We start from the raw sequence: 21952 nt of genomic DNA, 5'->3' as shown, positions 1-21952 counted from the left end.
GAGATTCTCCAGGATCTGTAAAAATGTCACAAATATCTTTAAACATTTATACGCACAGGAAGCTCTATGTGGGCGTAAGCTCTTTGAAAGTGAAAAATATCATTCTGTTGACTTTAAATATAAAAATGTCTGTTAAACGATCACGGGGTTTTTTTTGTTGCTGTTGTTGTTGTTATTTTGAAGTATAGCTTTTATAAAATGCTTTTATAAGTCTTTGTATGTTCTAATCTATTTGTATTTGTGTGTGAATTGGAAAAAATTTGTCTGTATAATTAGACACAAATTATTGTACACATTTCTAAATCTTAGTTTGAATCATATCGACGGTTTTCTCTCAACATAAAGCAGACGCTCTGCTTGTTCTTGCTCTACGTGACTTGTGGGCGAAAAGTCGGAGGAGAAGCTTTGTCCCTTCTGGCTCGCTGTAGCGGGTTATTGTATGTTGACGTGTGTCTGAGCTGTTCCGTTAGCTAACAAACAGCTAGCAGACACTGAACACTGAAAGTAGCTGTTTTACAGGCTGGTTTTGCGAACTCAAAAACTCACAGTAATGGCGGATGACTGGGAAGAGATTCGCCGGCTTGCCGCAGACTTCCAGAGAGCGCAGTTTGCTGACACAGTGCAAAGGTAAACGCAACTAAACGGGTGATAGCATCAAAGCTAATCCCAGCTGTCATTAAAGTTGATTTAAAAGTAACGCTATTAGATGAAGATTGTGGCTTCTCTTGTAACAACTGTTGTGACTAAAACAAACACAATAATAAATGTATACTACACTGTCCTTTACGGCACTTGTGTAAACTTTTCCGCAGGCTGTCGGAAAGAAATTGCATTGAAATAATTGCAAAACTAGTCCAAGACAAGAAGCTGGATGTGGTGCACACACTGGATGGTAAAGAGTATGTCACCCCAGCTCAGATCAGCAGGGAGATCCGAGATGAACTCTACGTGCACGGAGGTGTGATACAGAAGTTTAAGAAATGAGATGCAGCATTGTCACATTGTCCCTGTGACATTTTCAGAATTGTAGATTGTGACAGAAACTAAGTGCTTTCATTCTGTATTACAGGGAGAATCAACATTGTGGACCTCCAGCAGGTGTGTGTTAACACTGTGTTTCGTCCTGCGTCCTCTAGATGAGATATACAGTTTGTTCATTCAAATTTGGGTCAGATGTTTTATGAATGTTTTCATGATGTTGTTCCTTTCAGATTATCAATGTGGACTGGGTCCATGTTGAAAACAGAGCAAATGAAATTGCAAAGTCTGATAAAGGGGTTCAGCTTGTACTGGGACAGCTGATTGATGAGTGAGTATTAGGTCTATACTGTATAAAAATGGCTACCATAAAGTCACACTATGGACAGCACTATAATGGGTTTTGTGAGCCAAGTTGCATATTTGCATGAAAGAGCAAAATCCTAAGTTATCAGCCAACACTTTAGACTCTATGGGCTCATTTCACACATGCCCAGTGTTTCTCGATATATGCTACAAGATATTTAGGTCTATAGGATCCAGAGAAAAAGCTATAACACTTAAGTTAGCTAATTATAATAGTTAAGCTCCATCTCATTAGCCTATTGCACTTGTTAACTCTTTTTACAAAACTGAAGCTTTTGAGGTAAAATTAATGATAATTCTAAAGGCCAACAGTGCAGCTACAGACATAAACGATGCAAACTTTATTTTGATAAACTTTAGACTTTTGTCATTTCAGTGTAGGATGATCTTGATTTAGAGAGCTTTAGTGAGCTTTAGAGAGCCAGTTTTTCTATAACAAATTAATGTTCATAATTTGACTGTGGGTTTAACTTAGGCTGTTGCTGAAGGTTCAAAACACATCAGCAGGGTATGGCACGGAAAACAAACGTATAATTAATATTGACACAATCTGTGTCACTCGTCTATTATGTTGATCGTTTTCGTGATTGCCCAGATGGTGCTTCGCTGTGAATTGTGGGATGGCATTATGTCCTTTCCTTTCATAAAGAATGCTCCAGTTTGTCTTCTGCTGAAGGAGGCAATAAAGGAAGCTTTAACTGTTATTGGGCTGTCTGCAAATAAGTTGATGCTGACCTGTGTTTACTTGTGCACATCAGTTTTGTGCTAGCTAAAGGTTCACAATTAATTTGATTAAGAACCAAAAGACTTTAAAACAGTTCAGTTATTTTTATAATTCGGATTCGGATAATTCAGATTAGCACACTTCAAATCCTGTCTCCCCCCCACCCTGGACCCCCACCAATTCGCATACCGCCAGAACAGGAGCACAGAGGATGCAGTCTCCATCGCACTGCACTCTCTCACTCTCCTCTCACACCTGGACAACAACAACACCTATGCCAGAATGCTGTTTATAGACTTCAGTTCAGCATTCAATACAATCCACCCCTCACAACTCATCAGGAAACTGACAGACCTGGGCATCAGTTCCCTCATCTGCAAATGGTTACTGGACTTCCTGACCAACCGCCCCCAACATGTCCGGCTGGATAACCGCTGCTCATCTACCATCACAATGAACACCGGTGTACCACAAGGCTGTGTGATGAGCCCTTTCCTCTACTCCCTCTTCACCCACGACTGCAGACCTGCTGATGGTTCCAACACCATCATTAAGTTTGCAGATGACACCACGGTGATTGGCCTCATCAGTGACAACGATGAGGCCGCCTACAGGGAGGAGGTGGATCGTCTGGCTGAGTGGTGCGACACAAACAACCTGCTGCTTAACACCGAGAAGACCAAGGAGCTCATCGTGGACTACAGGAGGAATGCTGACCCACATCCACCCATCCACATTAAGGGGACGGCTGTGGAGCGTGTGAGCAGCTTCAAGTTCCTGGGAGTCCACATCTCCGAGGATCTCACCTGGACGACCAACTGCTCCAAGCTGGTCAAGAAGGCTCACCAGCGCCTCTTCTTCTTGAGGACTCTGAGGAAGAACCACCTGTCCTCAGACATCCTGGTGAACTTCTATCGCTGCACCATCGAGAGCATCCTGACCAACTGTATAACAGTCTGGTATGGGAACTGCTCTGCCTCGGACCGGAAGGCGTTGCAGAGGGTCGTGAAAACTGCCCAGCGCATCGCCGGAGAACCACTTCCTGCCATAAAAGACATCTACAGGAAGCGGTGTCTGAAAAGGGCTGGGAAAATCATCAGAGACCCCAGTCACCCATCACATGGACTCTTATAATAATAATAATAAACTTTATTTATAAAGCACACTTAAAAACCAAGGGTATGCCAAGGTGCTTAACAAGTAAAATAGAGTATAGGAGGAGGATAATAGAAATAGGACCAAAGCAAGTACTAAATATGCAAACAGATAACTGTCACTAATACATAGGAAAGCAACAGGTACAGAGCAAACAAGAATTTAAATGAGCATAGAAGTGCATGATATAAAATCATAAAAGAAATATTAACTAGAGGGAAAGGCAAGATTGAATAAGTGGGTTTTTAATCGTGATTTGAACAGTGCAATGGAGTCAGATGCGCGGAGGTCGAGAGGAAGGGTATTCCACAGTACCGGAGCAGCCAGAGCAAACGCACGGTCACCCCGGGACTTCAGTCGAGATCTGGGTTGGGTCAGAAGTAGTTGAGTGGCAGATCTGAGTGTTCTAGCAGGAGTATGTGGTTTGAGAAGTTCACTAAGATAACTTGGCGCTAATTTATTAATAGTTTTGAAAGTAAGGAGTAATATTTTAAATTGAATACGGTACTTTATGGGCAGCCAATGCAGGCTAGCTAGGACAGGGGTAATATGGCAAAATTTCCTGGTACCAGTCAAAAGGCGGGCTGCTGCATTTTGGACTGTTTGCAGTTTAAGAAGAAGAGAAGAGGGAAGACCATAGTACAAGGAGTTACAATAATCCAACCTGGAGGTCACAAAAGCGTGAATAAGCTTCTCCAGGTCCTCATGCGGAATATAATGCCTAGCCTTAGAGATAAGGCGCAGTTGGTGGAAGCTAGATCTCACTACAGCAGACACTTGCTTATCGAGTTTGAGCGAGCTATCCAGCAGTACACCCAAGTTACTGACATAGTCACAAGAAAAACTAGCAAAGGAACCCAGGGCAGCACAGAGTTGGGCACGAGGGATTTTACTGTTGAACACCACAATCTCAGTCTTCTTATCATTTAAAACGAGGGAATTACTCAGGAACCATTCTTTGACCTCCCGCATGCATTCTTGAAAGTAGTGCAGGGACACAGCAAGGTCGTCAGTAAGTTCAAAATAGATCTGTATGTCATCGGCATAACAGTGGAAGGCGATATTGTATTTTTCAAAGATTGTGCCTAGAGGGAGCAAATACAATGAGAAGAGAATAGGGCCTAAAACTGATCCTTGAGGCACACCACAACAGACCGGAGCGGAGGAAGAGGAGAAGGTGCCTAAGTGAACTGATAAGGATCTATCAGCGAGGTATGATTTAAACCAGTCGAGGGCAGTGCCTCTAATACCCACAGTGTGCTCAAGTCTTAGTAATAAAATGTTATGGTCTACCATATCAAAGGCCGAAGAGAGGTCCAGTAAAACTAGGACCATAGAGCGTCCAGTATCAGTGATTACAAGAATATCATTAAGAACTCTAACCAACGCTGTTTCAGTGCTATGCAATGGCTTAAAGGCAGATTGAAATTTCTCAGCAATATTGTTCGTGTCCAAGTACGCCTGGAGTTGGGAGAGAACTAGTCTCTCCAGGATCTTGGACAAGAACGAAAGCTTAGAGATCGGTCTATAGTTTGAAAGGTCATAACAGTCAGAATTTCTTTTTTTAAGAATCGGGTGGACTACAGCATGCTTAAAGGACAAAGGAACACAGCCTGAGAGCAAGGAAAAGTTCATAAGAAATAGGATACTAGGTCCGATTACATCAAAACAGTCCTTAGCTAAACGAGATGGAAGAATGTCAAGCACAGTATTGGTGTTATTCATTTGAGCAACTAGCCGCTTAAGAGTCAAAAGTGACACAGGCGCAAACTGGTGGAAAGTTGAAATGCACTCAGGAATGGGGAGAGGATATAAAGCAGGGGGAAGGGAGGACTTAAGAGATGAGACCTTTTTTAAAAAGTGAGTTTGAAATCGCTCACAAAGACCCTGAGAATGAATTAAAGGCATGTCCGGGGAAGGGTTAACCACAGAGTTAAAAATTTTAAATAAGGTACGGGGGTTATGGTCATTGGCCAGGATGATTTTGGACAAGAAGGACGCTTTGGCTGTTTTAGCAGCACTTTGGAATTTTCACCCTCCTGCCCTCTGGGAGGCGCTACAGGAGCCTCCGGACTAAGACCACCAGGTACCGGAACAGCTTCTTCCCCACAGCTGTCAGACTCCTGAACTCTGCCTCCTGACATCTGACCCACGTTAACTCATGGACTGAACATACACACACACACACACACACACACACACACACACACACACACACACACACAATGGACAACTGTACCCTCAAACACACAATAATAACATGGACTGAACCACCACTCACAACCACTAGCACTTTATATAGCCTCTGTAGAAATTATCCACACCCTCACTTACCTTAACTGCACTACTGTATAGCCCTGTGTAAACAATCATTCTGTACATACGATAATTTTTAACCCTACAACTGTTTACAACTTGCATAGTTCCCATTTCTGTATAGCTGTATATCTCAGATTCCTGTAAAGTTATTTATTTCATATTCTGTATAGTTTTTCATATTTATATCCTGTCCATATCCTGTACATAGCTTGTACTCACTACAGCCTGTACATACTTATAGTTATAGAATATTCACAACATACTTCATACCGTGTACATTATAACATTATAGACCCATTTCTGTAATATACTTACATATCTATATTATTGCTAATATATATTGTAATATATCTATATCACTAATAGAGCTGGGCGATATGAGATTTTTTCATATCACGATATGTTTTTTTCATTTCAGGCGATAACGATATCTATCACGATATAAGCCAAATAACTATATTTGTAAGATTTAAATGTGCCGTTGCTCACAAGTAAAATGTGAAATAATCAGCAGCTTGTTTTTATTTAAATATTTATTTCCCATAATAAGTTCAACAGGGTAGATGTACTTAAGGAACATGAGACTTTTTCAGATAAATAAAGGCAAATATTGCAAACTACACAAAAGGCAGCCGCTAAAGCGTTTAAGTTTCAAAATAGAACAAACGAAACAGACTAAATTGTCAATTCCACTTAGAAACAAAATATTAATTCTAAAAATAAATCTTAGTTTGTTTTACAGAAGAACAGACAAAACTGACTAACTTTTGTCAATATCAAATAAACTGAGAACTAAAAGGAAATTCTCAATCTCTCCTTGTTGTATAGCTTAGCTTTTCAAACAGTTTTAACAGTTACTTTAGTCTGACAAAAGCCGAATGACGAATTAGCGCTTCCAGTCAGAGACTGAGGCTACGTCCACACGTACACGGGTATTTTTGAAAACTGAGATTTTCCGTTTTCGTTTTAAAAAATAATCCCGTCCACACATAAAGGCAGAAATGAAGGAAAACGCTGCTATGAACATGCCAAAGCAGCAGGTGGCGCTAGATTCCTAACCGTGCCGAAATGTTGGCCAATCAGAAGTCTAGAAGCCTCGGTGGGAAAAAGTAAACAAAGCTGGGGCATAGAAGCAGAACCGAGTCGTATGTATGGACGGACAGTAACTGTGTGTATATGTAAGCATTTAAACACTGCAGAGAGTAGAATTAACAGTATTGTAGAAATTCATTTCACCGAAACAATAACGTGGTGCACAGTGTGACGCATGCACCAGTTTATTGTATTTCCAGACTTGCTTTCCGCACAATTTACAGTGCACGCTACTCTGTTTTTTGTCAGACTTGAAATAGCCGAAATACCGTCACACTACGGAACTTCTTTGGCTCTTCCGTTCGACAATCTCTCCGGCATTGGAACCATCATCTGTTTTCTCTTCGGTCACGCTCGGTTGATTTTTCTAGTCGGCACACTCATTTCCTCCATTACGCGCTGGCTCCATTACCCGCTGGCTGCTTCGCAAACAAACACACGTGCGGCTTGGCACTTGTGCTGTACGTAACAAGTCACGCGACGTGACGCTGCGGCTGTGATTGGTTCGGCTCTGCGCTACTTAGTTTGGATTGGCTGACCTTTTTTTTATTTTATTTTATTTTAAGAGGACAAGAGCAGCGAGGTCTATCGCGATAGCTTAATTTCTCTATCGAGTAAAAGTTATATCGCGATACATATCGTTATCGTTCTATCGCCCAGCTCTAATCACTAAGCACTTCTGGATGGATGCAAACTGCATTTCGTTGCCCTGTACCTGTGCATGTGCAATGACAATAAAGTTGAATTCTATTCTATTCTATTCTAATTCATTTGTATCCCTGTAGGAACATAGGGCCCATAAATAATGAAATATTGCCTGTCACCAAATTTCATTCTTAGTTCATTTCTACATAAAAGCAAATCAATCAGATTTGAAGGGAAACTCCTTATATGACTTCAAAGAGGGTAAAATTTTTATCTTATTAAATTTTATATTCTATTCAAAGTCTTATTCAATAAATTAAATATATTTTTTTCCACATTAAAGGTTTAGTTAAGTCTCATTTCTGCACAGAAGTATTTACAAAAGTATAGTATATAAGGGTCAAGTCTGAACAGGTTAAATGAGAGTGAGGTGTTGTGATTATACTGCTCATGTTTTGTCATCTGCAGCACATACCTGGACCATTTGGCCGAGGAGGTGAATGACAAACTGCAGGAGGCTGGTATGATCAGTATTGCAGAGCTGTGTAAAAGCTATGACCTCCCAGGAGATTTCTTAACTGAGGTGAGCCAGTTTTTACGTGCCTTTTAATCCAATAAGAAATCTGGTCATTAAATTAAGCAATGTGTTGTGCCGTCTGTGTTTTTAAATGGTTTAGTCTTCTTTGTGGTCTCAGCTTGTTTTGACACGTTGTTTCTTTGTTAGTAAAAAAAACCCCGTGGGTTTCTGATCCATATTTTAGGAGTTGTCGAAGCGTCTTGGGAAGATTATCCAAGGAGAAATGGACCAGTACAACAGAGGTGTCATATTTACCCCGGCTTTTGTTGCTCGCCACAAAGCTAGAATACAAGGGCTCTTCAGTGCAGTCACAAGGTAAATATTGCAAAAAGGCTAAATATTTATTATGGCTTGTTTTTTGTTTTTCTTCTGCAGATGTACAGATTTTGATATGTCCATACCTGTCTCAACATTTCTTGTGTGTATCGAAAAGCAAGTCAGTTAAAAAATGTAACTAAATGAAACAAGGTTATTAAAGAAACTATAGAAACAGTTCTTTGATGCTAAGCAAGGTTAAGCTGTTTGTGTGGGATAGCTCAAGATGCTATGAAGGATTTCTGTCTGCAGGACATTATTTTGAGCTGTGTTTGTGTTGCAGCATCCCAGCAGGTTGACAGATGGTAGCTAAAATGTTTTGCATGTTCTGTCATATTGAGTTTTTTTACATTATGGTTCCCCTGTGTATACTTAGTGAAGCTTTGACACCAAAAAATGCAGTGAGTGGGTAGCTGCTTTAAAGATCATTCCAGTGTTGGTGATAGTGAGTGAATTCATAGTAATGTTCAGTTTGTTGTTAAAGTAAGACTTTACATGAATAGTATTAAGAAAATGGTATCTGTTTCTCTTTCACTGCTTGGTTCTTAAACGAAGCCCTTCGGTTAAATTTAAAGATTAATGGGCAATCCAGAGAACAGGGTACCGAGGCAAAATATCCCATGAACATTTGAGAAGTTCATAAAATCAAATATACATACATTTAACCTTGTTAGAGACTCCTCACTGTGCAATAGTGCAAATATTTTATGCACACTATGATTATTTTTCTCATTTAAATTACTGTGTAACCTATTGGTCACAAGCAGCATCTACAACAGTTGTGTTTCTAATGATGATATATAATCAGGCAGATATGAAACCCATAAGGCTGCACCAGTGCAATATAGCTGAGAAATTAAAACGCGTGAAGTTTTCCTAATTTTACTACATTCGCTAATCTAAAGCTAATAAAGACTAAAGGCATGGTGCTGAATGTTGTCAGTGCATCCCCACAGGTTGGGCATCAGATAGAAAAGGGAGAGGAATTCTTGATTGGGTTGGATGAAGTGATAGAGAATGTCCCCATAGACATGTAGGTGAAGGAAACAGAGGTGATGAGGTGTAGGCTACTTGTGTTGCTATGGAGAGAAACGAGGACAGATAACAGCAGATTGTGTGAGAAGGATGAACATGTACTTTAAAAGAGCAAGGAACACAAAGTGAACACCCTGACTCTGTAATACCACATTGGCTTTAACAATCTCCATGACTTTCATGGAACTGTGAAAGCCATCTGTGATTTAGTAAAAACACTTTCACTGTTCAGTGTTTTGTTCTCTGCTACAGGTTTTTAGCATTTTTGGAAGCTAGTGTTTGCCACAGAGAGAGCCATAAAGCTAGCCTATATGGCTGTTTAAGGATATAAGTGCTACCATATAACTATATTCAGTGTAAATTACAAGTACTGTCACCTCAGTACTGGTGCTTTATATTGTAAAGTAAAGACCCTATGTTAATAGAGAGAAAACGCCATCAATTAGACCACCTGCTAAGCACCTGACGACAGTGGGAATGAAAAACTCCCATTTAACAGGAAGAAACCTCCACCAGAATCAGGCTCAGGGAGGGGCAGCTATCTGCTGTGACCGGTTGGAGGTAAGGTGTAGGGAGACGTGATAAAAGACATACATAAGAGAAAGTCAAAGATTAATAATAACTGGTCTTCACGTCTAACAGATGTGAAAAAATAAATGTTCTCACATGAGACCCCGCTGTCTTCAACAGCTGCATTCGTTGGCACTTTCTTATAATTCCTGCTGTTTTGCTTTTTCTATAGGCCAACACCTGTCAGCAGTATGATTGGAGCATTTGGATTTCAGGAACACCTTCTGTACTGTAAGGACCAGCTGCTACATCATTTAAGTTAACCTGTTAAGCTCTTTGGTTTCATGTGTGTACTAGTCTTCTTTTTTTTTTTCTTCTTTTTTTTTAAAACTTGTATGATATTTATGTTTGTTTTTAATCGTTTTCAACTTTGTCTAATGTTAAACATTAGACAAACAGTCCTCTATTGTCATTGTTTAATACTTTAGAGGGCGTATTATGATATTGTATTTTTTGTGGTTCAGCTGTCTTGGAGGAGTTGGTGAATATCGGGCGCCTGAAAGGAAGCGTGGTTGGGGGGCGGCAGGACAAGGCTGTGTATATCCCTGATATCTACACCAAAACACAAAATGCCTGGGTGGATTCTTTTCTCCAGCAAAATGGATATTTAGGTAGGTGTTGTTAAACTTGATGTCGGTGATCAAAAATACCCTAAGGCTTTTTCTAGTTAGCTAGCTGTCTCATTCAGAATGTTTGAGCTTTTTTATCTTCTGATCCACAAGAAAGAAAAGAAGAAAAAAAAAAGTGGCTGTTTTGCCGTCTAATTTCAAAGTCCTGTCAGCCATACTTGGAGTAGAGGTATACCCACAAGACTACTTTGATCACTCATGAGAAGATGACTAGAAAAATGATTTATTTTTTTAAATTCCTAAAACCTCAGATCAACTCCAGTTTCGGTTTCAGTGTTACTGGCATCCATTCACAATAACAATTACCTCGAAGCACATTCTGCGGTAAGGTTTAGACTCTACAATGTTAGAGAGAGAACTCAAAGAATCAGGCAGTCCCTGCAAGCAAACACTTGGTGATGGATTGGCAGGAGTGCCCTTTAACAGGTAGATCATTCAGCAGACCCAGGCTCAGAGAGTAGTAGCCGTCTATGCAGATGGTTGGGGATTGAGGGGAAAGACAGTATTTCCTATGTTTGTTAAAAATGGCAAGAGATTCAGTGTAAGACTGAGTTTTTGAGGCTCTTTGACAGCAGGGCTGAAATATTTGAAACTCTTTCAGTTTAAAAATTTTAGGGAGTTGTTGGTTATTTGGTCGTTGCACAGTTATTACCCTAAAAACAGTGAGATGTGTTTTGTGTTTGTTTTTAAATTTTCTTTATTACTGTTGTTAGTTTCTCCTACTTCCTACTTTGGGGACTTGAGATAAGCAGTTATACTGAGCTGTGACTGTCTCAAAAATATTTTCTTTTATCTTGGGCACAGAAGTTATTATCTTGTGTGTACTAGATGAAAAATGACAATGATTAAAAACTCAATTTTTCCTCTGAGGCAAGAGCCATTGTAGAGGCAGGTGATCAATGTGTTTGTCGGTTCTGTCATTTTGTAAGCAAGGTTACATTTCTAAAAACAAGGAGGAAAAAAAACAATGAATTTCAAAGAACTCAGTGCCTCAGTGGACCATGGGTAAAGGAAGACGCAGTCGTGTTTTGGTGCAGATCCGCATCATGCAAAACTGTGAAATAGGACACTGAGGTTCCCATTTGTGCCCTCAGTAATCATGAAAAGGTAGTAACATTTGCTTTTCAGCGACACCTGGCACTTTGCAGCAGTGGCATGCAAGAACTGTTACAGAAAGGCAAGCAGAGCTGCTACCCACACATGGCAAAGGGGGTTAACTAAGAATAAACAGTGGTGGACATGTAGAGGGTTGGTGTGGTAACTGCTAAAGGGAACAGTAAAAAATTACTTTCCCAAGTCAGAGTGTTACAGATATGGGACTGTGGTCTCGATTAACATTCCTGCTGCATTCATGTTTATGTTGCATTTTACTATATTTTTGGGGTTCAGCTGATTTCAGTTACTTTACATCAGTCACATGCTGTGAGTTTTGTAGAAACCTAAGCAGAAGAGATGACATCAACCATAGAAAAATCATCTTTATGAACATTTCATAATTTCAAAATAAATTTCGAGGGATAAACCTCTTAAATTTATCCAAGTAGAAGTATATGTAAAAAAACGATTTTCAATTGTTTTGTAGTTTATTGCACTTTTTTGCAATTAATGTAGTTACTATGGACTTAATGCACACATATTATTAAAATATGGGCTATAACAGTTGTATAGCAACTTGAAATGCTCCCACAAATGGCACTACAACATATAAAAAAAATAATATAAGCTCTGGCGGACTTGGTTCTATAGTAGGTCGTAAGGGTTAAATAAATATCGTCAAATAATCGAGATCTCAATTTCAGTGAAAATAATCGTGATTCTCATTTTTGCCATAATCGAGCAGCCCTACGCTCAGGGTTATTAAATAAACTGCTATACTATATGAACTGATGACATCGTTATCCCACAGAGTTTGATGCATTGGTTAGACTGGGGATTCCCGACCCATCCAGCTACATAAAGAAGCGCTTCAAGTCTAATAAGCTGCTGTTCCTCAGAGCGGCCTGTGTGGGCCAAGCTCTGGTCGACCAGGTGGAGGCCTCTGTGGAGGAAGCTGTCAATTCCGCCACTTGGACTGACCTCCAGGTCAGCTCTTTAACCTTTAAATTGATGATATTAGAGGAGTTGCATCGTTTTTGTTTGTTTTTTTTGTTTTTAGATTTCTGTTTCTTATCCTCTTCTGTCTGGGCTGCTTTAGCCAGTTCTGCCCAGCTGCCTGTCGACTGAGGACATTGGGATACTGATTAACCAAGCTATGAGAAACACTAACATCCAATCGTCTGCCAGAATCTTGGGGGGCACCGTGGTTGTCAGTGAGAAGTTCATCAGCAACTGCCTCTCTTTATTTGATGAGGCCATGCAGCAGAAAGCTCAGAAGGTAGAGATTCCTTTGACACCCGGTTTTACATGTATATGTATATGCTCTGTCCAAAGGGTGGAACTAGATTTTGTGTGCTTTTCAGGAAGTTAAGAGCAATCCAGTGTTTTTGATAACTGAAGAGGATCTGAAGCAAGCATCTATCCTGACTGAGAGCACCGCACCTTCTAAGAAGGAGAAGAGAGAAGCGGAGCGCAGGAAGAAGGCAGCAGGTTTGTGAAACCTATCTCACAAACTCCCACTGTTTTTGTTTTATTATTTTTATTCATATAGTTTTTAGTCCCTTTGGCATTTTGTGAGGGAGACTGACAATGGTGAGAAATCCCAGGATTTTATTTTGGTTCTTAGTGTCCAACATGTGTCCTCAAAGCTCTCTAAGGTAATGATGTATGAGTGAGTCTAATGAGTGATGTCTTACATGAAATCATTTTTTCTGTTTTAATTTGCAGAAAAATGTTTCAGTTTCTGTTTGCAAAAAGCTGAAAGTGGGTAAATGGATATTGAATGAGAGGAATATCTGTTCATTTCTTTTGATCAAGTAAAGACTTTTTTCACTTTGCCTTTGCAACAATTAGAATGGCCCAAAGCTCAGAGATGTGGGTTTTAGGCCATTTTTATGGTTGCCGTGTCACCTATTGTTTAGGACAATACTGTCAGTGGCTTCTTGTGTAATGACGGCGCAGCAAAGAGTAAAGCGACTCCTTTATTTATGTAAAGCAGTCAGAGCTGCTTCCAGAAACCAGAACGATGAGACGAGAGGGATTCAATAAGGTGCCCGTAGTAATAAATCTACAAGAAAACTCACCAATATTTCTTTTTCTTTTTTCTTTTTTTTACAAACTTGGACTTAAACAATCATCAAATATCATCAGATTATTTTTTGGAGTGGACCCAGAACTGATTGAGATGCTTTGCCATGACCTTAAACGGCTGCTCATGCTCAAAACCCCTTCAGTGGAACTGAATTGAAATAATTCTGCAAAGAAGAGTGGGCCAAATTTCCTCCACAGCGATGCGAGAGACTCATTGCCAGTTATTACAAACACTCGATTGCAGATCTTGCTGCCAAGGATGGTACAACCAGTTATTAGTCTAAGGCAGCAGTTTTTCACACAGGGACAAGCAGGTGTGGATAGCTTCTTAATGAATGACGTCATCAGTAAAAACCTGTAGTTTCCGTTTACGCAGGTTTTGTCTAATGTTAATCTTTGTTTGTTCATCTGAAATTCTGAAATCTAAAATGTGACGTATATGTTTTTTGTTTTGTTTTTTTTACTTGAAAGATTTGTGTCACAGTTAACCGTCATTCTTATAGAGATTCTCCTGATGTTTGCTTTTGTATTGCAGTTGTCTCTCTTAGAACATCCTCACCAATAAAACATGTCCCAGTGAAATGGGGGTGTGGCAGATTGCAGATTGTAGGTAGCGAGCAGGATCATTTCTGCATGCATATTAATGAATGAGGCCCAATGTGTGTTTTGTTGTCCAACACAGCTTTATGCAAATGTTGCTTGTGCTATTTTTATACCAGCTCTGTAACGTTTGGAGTAGACGGCATCGCCACCTGCCAACATCTACCCTACAATGACCCGTAGGACAAAGACAGGAAAAATAATAGACTGGTTATCTTAAAGTGATACTAGAGCAGTGAAAATAAAGACATCTGCAATGTGGCAAGTCAGTGTTTGCTGACTTTAAGAAGTTGAGTTTTCTCAGACTGACTGGGATCTGTTAACTGTTTGTCTTCCAGAGGGCAGTGGCAGTGTGAAAGCAGGTGGAGGAGGCAATGCCAGAGAGATCCGGATTCGTAAAACCAAGAAGAAAGGGCGGAAAGATGAAGACAGCGATGAGGAAACTGGACCTTCTCAACAAAGTATGTCAGCCGTCACAAAGACATTTTATGTTCTCAGGGAAATATGGTCTCCATCTGCACATTAAGCCTGCTCACTGAGGCTTTTTACTGTAATAAGAGCTTAATGGCTGCTTTACGAGGAATCTCCTGGGTCATTAAGCTTCTTTTTTTTTTTTTTTTTTCTACATGGAAGACAAAGGTAACTGTAGGATTCCAGGGAGACTAATTAGCTTGTGTTTTACCTTTGCCAAGATCGCAGCAGACAGACTGAAACCCCCTTTATGGCCCAGGAGGCGATCGTAGCCGTTTTAGAGGAACGAGTGAGTGACTGCCCTGAAGAAATCCTGTCTGAGTTGGCAGAGCAGTTAGTCAGGTAACAGACACATCTCTTTCTGAAGTTCCCTTTTCTCAGAGCTGCCAACAATCCCTTCATTCACCTTCTGTTAATGTCCCTACAGGCCTCTGACTAAAGCCTACCAGGAGGTGCTGCGGACAGTGTTCATGTCCTCCACCAGCTCTCCATCAGGGGCCAACAAGAAGAAGAGCATGAAGGATCTGCAGGAAGAGATCACCAACCTGTACAACAATATCCGACTATTTGAAAAAGGCACCAAGTTCTTCTCAGGTAAGTCATGTTCCATGTATTGGAAATCAGAAGCAGGACCATCTTCATCTCTCGCATCCTGACAGGAGACGAGAGAGGAGGCGGGGTTCACAAGGTCCAGATTTTACCCTTACTGTTTGGCAGATCACTGTATTTGTAATAGATCTGTTACACTGGATTAACTGATCATGTCAGGGTTCATGTTCTGATATTTGTTCTTCTGTATGAATCAAATGTTTAGCCGTGAAAGACAAGTCATACTCGGGAAAGCTAGCATCCTTTGCTTTATTTTCGTATATATGTCGAGGGAAACGAGCATTAGGCTTCAGAGCGTACCCAATGCTCAGAGACAGTTTTTGTACTCTTGGCTCTGTGATGCCAAAGAAAGTGATGATGTGAAAGTCTCAGGAGCACAGCTCTGACTGTGAGCACAGAAGCTCCACCCACCTGGAGGGCAGTCCTTCAGAAGAAGGAGCTCGTTGCTGCATCAACAGCTAAGCTGTCAAAAAGCTTTTAAGAGAAAAATTGTAATGGCTAAGTTACAACACAAACAATATCTTCTAGTTTCTCAAAGTCAGTTTATATAGTGTGTGGCTAAAAGCACCAGCCCTAAACCCACAACAGACCACAGATGGGCTAGTGGATGTTAAAGGTTAGAAGAGAGTGAAGTCAAAAGCGGCACCGAGGCCCAATGTAAGATACATAAGGATTATTTTGAAAAAAATATCTGGCATTGTAGTATTAAACCCTGTAACTAATACCAGATATTACCTCCTCTTTGAACATCACACATATTGGGTTGAATTTCCACTTTTGGATTAAACAGTGACAAATGAGCAAATGTTGTTTTTTAGTAAAGCTCTGATAAAAACCTCATAGTGAGACACAATATTGTGATATTAACAGATGAAAAACAAGAACAAACATCCAAAACTAAGTGGCAGCCACAACATCGGGGTAATTTAATTAGAATGTGAAAACGTGATGACACACTCATCTGTTACTTCAAAATAGAGCCAATACATTTAAGTATGTAAGGGAACTTCAATCCAAAACTGTCCAAATCTCCAGGATTTCTAGAGGAACATAAAAGAAATATAACAGGTTTTGTGTATTGACCTTGCTTTACACCCAGCAAGAGTAGTGAGTTATTTATTGAGAATTGTGCACTTAAATGCAAAGAAAATAGAAGCAGCTGAACAACTGCTAAAGTTGGAGCTCTCCGACATAATTCACTGGAGAGATTAGGCTATAAAACGTGTGTATCATGGTGAAAATGACTGTAAAAATGGTGAGGGCTGAGTAGAATCATCCAAAATTTCAAAGGCTTTACATGCAATATTTGTATGTTTGTTTTTTATGCATGCAGATGATACCCAGGCCCACATCGCTAAGCACATCCTGAAGACCGTGTGCACTGATGTCAGTAACATCCTGGTTAACTTCCTGGCTGCTGACCTGATGATGTCCGTGGAGAATCCCAGCACCATCACCAACGAGGTCTGTGTCTGTCGCTCCTCTCGGCAACCTGAAACTCAAACTGTGTTACGATTATCTGTGGAGCTGAATTCAATGGTTCACACTGAATATGCGATTTGGTACTGCAGGTCAGACTAAAGATTTTAGGCAAACTGTCAGAGGAGACCAAAGGGCCTCTTTTGAAGCTGCACAACTCCCTGAACGGCAAAGTAAGTAGTATGCCTGTCTAAAATAGTGTTGCACTGTGGGTGACTGCAAAATGACAGCTAATACCTTGAAATTTAAAAATCGCTAATCTGGGGAAAGGTTGAGGGATAACATTTTAAGTAAGGTGGATTTGCTTTCTGTGTTTACAGTCCATTGAAGACTTTGTGACTAACTTGGATACCTGTGCTGAGGTTTGTGGATTCATGCTAAAGAAAGGAGACAAGAAAAAAGAGAGGTAGTGGAAGCACATTCGAGCCACAAAACCTTTCACCCTGATCCACTTATGGAGTCTAGAAGTGTGTGAATGCGTGTCTTGCAGACAAGCCCTGTTCCTGCACCGCCAGGCCCTGACTGAGCAGCTGAAGGACACCGAGGATCCCGCTCTGGTCCTCCACCTGACCAGCGTGCTGCTGTTTCAGGCCAGCACGCACTGTATGCTGCACGCCCCGGGCCGCTGTGTGCCTCAGATCATCAGCACACTCACGGGGAGAATATCTGCAGTATGTACAGCTGATTGAACGTGATTTGAATGGGAAGGAAAAGTGTTGCATCACAATCCATCAGTTTTAAAAAATGATAAACTGGATCATCAGATATACCAGTCTGCTCACTCCTTCATCACGTCTGTGTAGGGTAGAGGTCGGCAACCTGCGGCTCTTTAGTCCTTATAGTGCGGCTCCGTGCGGTTTGAGAAAATAAATTAGTAGTATTTAGCTGAAGTGTATTTTATTTATGTTAGTTATTTTTTTTAACTTGTAGTTCTAAATTGGAAGATTATTGTAATATTGAAATATAAAAATAAAATTATATTCTATTATTTTTTTCATTGCTCAAAATAAGCGTCACACTCGCAGAAGTCGGTGTACCCGCCGAAACGCTGTGTATTTATCGAGACTTTCAACCCCAGGTAGGCCAGTTATGGATCTTCGGATCCACATTATGTCAGCAGCTATTCTCCACCGTGAACTATGTTAAAAACAAACACCGCTCGCGCCTCACAGATGACAGCTTACAGTCCTGCATAAAGATGAAAGTGACTTCATAAAGCCCCGATTTGCAGACGCTGTGCGCAGAGGTTCAGGAGCAGAAGTCCCATTGTAAACATATCACAGCAGACCCGACGATGTTTCCATGAACACGCTTTTCAGCATCTCTTTATTGACCACTTTTCACACACGGTTGCTGTACGTATACAGCCGGCTGTAGCTTTTCAGCTCACAGCCCGACACATACCAACAACAGCATAGATGGCGCAGACGTTAAGGCGGCGAGGCGTGATTACGGGTGCCGCTCAGGTGCGTCCGCCTCCCCTGCAGCAGTGCTGCAGACCACGCCCCGCCACACACATTAACCTGGTAAAATACATATTTAGGCAGAATTTTGTAAATATCTATTTTTCAGCAGCATAGTGCTTTTTTCCAATTATTTTTTTTAAAAGTCAGGTCAAGGCTTCAAAAGCCCAAAGGCGATATAAGAGTGGCGGCTCACAACAGTTTCTGTTTGCTACATGGATCACTTTAGTTCAGGTTGGTGTCTGTCCTTTTGTTATGTTTCTTTAAGAGTTCAAAATGTGTTAATTACATAAATAAAATGTAATTTTCTCTGTAGCACTTCATGGATTTCATAAGCAACACACCTTAGTTGTTCACACAAAGCATCAAGGTAAAAAACAATATATACAGTGTTATCTTCATTTTAGATGTCAAAAAGTATTCGCGGCTCCCAGTGTTTTCTTTTGCGTGGAAACCGGGTCCAAATGGCTCTTTGGGTGTTAAAGGTTGCTGACCCCTGGTGTAGGGGAAACACAGTCCAGTTATATTATGTTACACAGCCATCCCTCCCGGAGTTGATATGATTCTCATTGGATATAGAAACAGGTGCATAATCCATTAACACTGTAAATGTTTAGCTTTACGATGCCCGTCGTGTGATTGTGCTGTCTGAAAGCTTCATCTCAGGATCGCTTGAAGTAGTGTTGAGGCGAAGCAGCTGTCGGTGGTCTCCATCTGCTGCAAGGAGAGTGAAGCAGCTGAAATGTGTGCATTTTGTTGCAGGAGCAGCAGCAGCTGCTGTCTACCTACCAGAGCCTGGTGGTGAAGCAGCTGGTGAGCCAGAGCAAGAAGCAGGAGGATGACGAGGAGCAGGACGAGGAGGCGAGGAGCGCACGTGCTCAGGTCCAGACCCTTACACCTCAGGTGAAGGACCTGGTGCTGTCTCAGAGGAAGACGTCTGTTAATGAGGACTGACTGAACAGTTGAATAAAGAGGAAGGAATGTCACAGGGTTAAAGACCTGTGCTGCTTCTAGATCAGCTGTATTTTTCTATGATTTCTCTATGTGGGCATCATTTTAAATTATTGAAGGAAATCACTGTGTATGATGAATTTAACACAATTGTCCTCAGTGAGGTTCTGATTAACTTGCGTATTAAATGCTCTCCTCCTCAAGTGAGTTGCTTCTTCTGTGATCAGCACAAATGCAGAACATTCGGCTTCACACTTTATTACTGACCTTTTTTAACATCAGATAATACAGTGGTGTAAATGAACTAAATGCTTGTACTCGTGTACTGCAAATTCCTGGTTCTCATTCTTCATGCTTCATAAATGTAACATAACTGAGCTTTGAACTGCTTAAATTACATGTGGGCATAACTGGCCAATGAAGACAGTACCACGTCTGCATGATGAGTCTGAGAGTGATGCATTAGGTGTGTTTGTCTCCGTCTTGTGACCATTATGTGAACTTACACTAAAGTGCATGATACTGCGTTTCAACACTTGGGGGCACCAACAGCAAACAGTCGTTTGAGTGATATTGATGCAGTTATAAAAGAAAGGAAGAGCACTGCAGGAACCAAACTGAGTACACTACACACACAGATGTCACAGTCTCCATCCCAGTGGTTTCAAGCTTAACCCCAGGATTTTAAATCTGCTTGCTGGCATTTGCTTCTTATATTCTACTTCATCTCAGAGGTGTTAAGGTCAGAGCTCTCTGCAGGCCAAACACATAAAGCAGTTTCCTGGAGCTCCCTTTGTACTTGAGGTTGAACAAATCTGCTCTTTTTTTTTCAGTGTAAAAAAAATCAGCATATACATGTTTTTTCCCTTCATCCCACCTTGAGGTGACAGGTGGTTTGATTTGGCACCATTGAAATAAAACTGAAGTGAAATTTATTAGAACCATTACTAACCCAGACCATAAAAAAGCTGAACATATGTGTTCACACCACTCCACATCCTTCACCCAGTTATCAAAAGAGCTTTCCTTAAATGTTAAGGCTATGTTGACTATAAGACTATAAGGAGTTATAGTCTCTTTTTGGTCACTATACAACAGAGCATGCTTCATAAATCTGCTTCTAAATCAGAGTCTGTACTGGATAGCATTGTATTACGCCAGGGCTGACTTCTGTCACTAATTTGTGAATTTTTATATCATTATTAGTGTAGCCAGGCAAGAGGTTTCTGATTCAGTGATCTTGTGATCATGCATGCATCTAGGGGTGACTTTTGAGTCACACTGCAGCAGTTTGCACCCAGTTGCAAAGCAGAAGGGATAAAAAAAATAGTGCCTCCAAGTCTAAGATTAAGGTGAGCTCTCCGCTCTCTTCTCTTTCCCCTCACCACCAACTAGTTGTGGTGAACAGCTACACCTCCCTAAGCCTGATTCTGCCTGATTTTCAATCCAGCCAGAGATCCAAATCCCCTTCTGGATTACATCAAGAAAGGCATCTAGTGTCTGCCTGTTGTATATGATGAGCATTTCTTTTTCTTTCAATCTAGTTTATGTAAAAAACGTTCCTCTCTATTTAAAGACAATATGGAGGTTGGGATGATGCTTATCCTCATAAAGGTGGAGCTGTTGACTTTCTCATGTTTGCAACACCACAGAAAAAGTGGAAGCCTGGCATGTGGCTGCACCATCTGTAGTTTGTGGAGGCAGACACACCGTTTTGCCAGAAGAAGAGTTTGCTGAGCAGGACATGGATGTGTGAGCTCATCATACACACAAGCACATGCTCCACATTGCCATGGAAACACATCTTCTGAGAAAGGAGGCCTCTGGGCTTGGCAAGGGAGAGATGTCAAGTGAGGAATTTTATTCTAAAATAAGAGAATCCCACGCTATCCAACCCCTTTCTAAGATGGCTTAATAGGTGGATGGATTGTGTATTCATGCTTAATTAGCCAATTAAATAGAAAAATAATCAGGTGTTTATGTTTCATTGAAGGGAAAGACATCTTTTCCATTTCATGCTTTCCTTACTATACTTTTAATGTAAACAAATGTTACTAAATGACCAAATAGACAATGAATGGATCCCATTAACAATTAGTGGCTGCATATAACTGTTAAAATTCAGTCACCACAGATACTAAGAAAAGGTGAGCTTTAATGAAGACTGATATGAGCCAAACAATTCAATTCAATATATAGCACAAAATCAAAGCAACATTTTATATTGGAAGGTAAAGACAAAATAATAATAGAGAGAAACCCCCAACCATCAGGCGAACACCTATGAGCAAAGAGTCAGTGACAATGGGAGGGAAAAACTCCCTTTAATAGTTAGAAACAAGTTAGTTAGTTAGAAACAAGACAAAATACAAACTGTGGAAGAGAGCCAGAGATTAATAGTAAGAGTTGTGTATAAACTCATTGGAAGTGAAAAGAGGTTAATTCAATTCAATTTTTTTTTTAGTTTTATCTATATAGCACCAAATCACATTAACAACTGCCTCAAGGCGCTTCATAGCGAAGCCAAGTCAAGCCACTCCTGCAACCCTAGTTGGATAATTGGTTGAGAATGTGAATGAATGAGTTGCTCACACTTCATACTTGGCATTATATTTAGCATATCTCCTGCCACATTCCTTACATATGAGCTGTATGACACTTTGGTGCTATATAAATAAAATTACATTGAACTGAAAAAGAACTGAATTTAAAAATGTGCTCCTCTCTGGAGCCTTGCCCCAGTAACCCCAATCTTGGCAAGATGGCATCAGTAGTTCTATGATACGGG

The 21952-nt window shown here is 40.6% G+C and overlaps 1 protein-coding gene across 1 annotated transcript; it reads left to right on the top strand.

The window, feature by feature from the left end:
- The first annotated feature begins 403 nt into the window (after positions 1-403).
- Positions 404-19472, top strand: ufl1 (UFM1-specific ligase 1). Its single transcript, XM_085432916.1, has 19 exons — positions 404-627; positions 813-958; positions 1070-1098; positions 1212-1309; positions 7748-7862; positions 8041-8171; positions 9949-10007; positions 10241-10387; positions 12312-12487; positions 12600-12779; positions 12865-12991; positions 14530-14652; positions 14884-15004; positions 15090-15256; positions 16605-16735; positions 16843-16923; positions 17071-17156; positions 17241-17421; positions 18976-19472. The coding sequence occupies exons 1-19, from the start codon at positions 551-553 to the stop codon at positions 19165-19167; spliced, it is 2367 nt and encodes a 788-aa protein (XP_085289042.1). The 5' UTR covers positions 404-550; the 3' UTR covers positions 19168-19472.
- Positions 19473-21952: the final 2480 nt, after the last annotated feature.

The sequence above is a fragment of the Copadichromis virginalis genome, linkage group LG15, assembly GCF_057382275.1.
Source record: "Copadichromis virginalis isolate Kocher_CV1m ecotype Utaka linkage group LG15, C_Virginalis_male_GT1.1, whole genome shotgun sequence".
Taxonomy (NCBI): Eukaryota; Metazoa; Chordata; class Actinopteri; order Cichliformes; family Cichlidae; genus Copadichromis; species Copadichromis virginalis.
The sequence above is the reverse complement of the archived record's forward strand: the minus strand, read 5'-3'. Positions and strand labels throughout refer to the sequence as shown.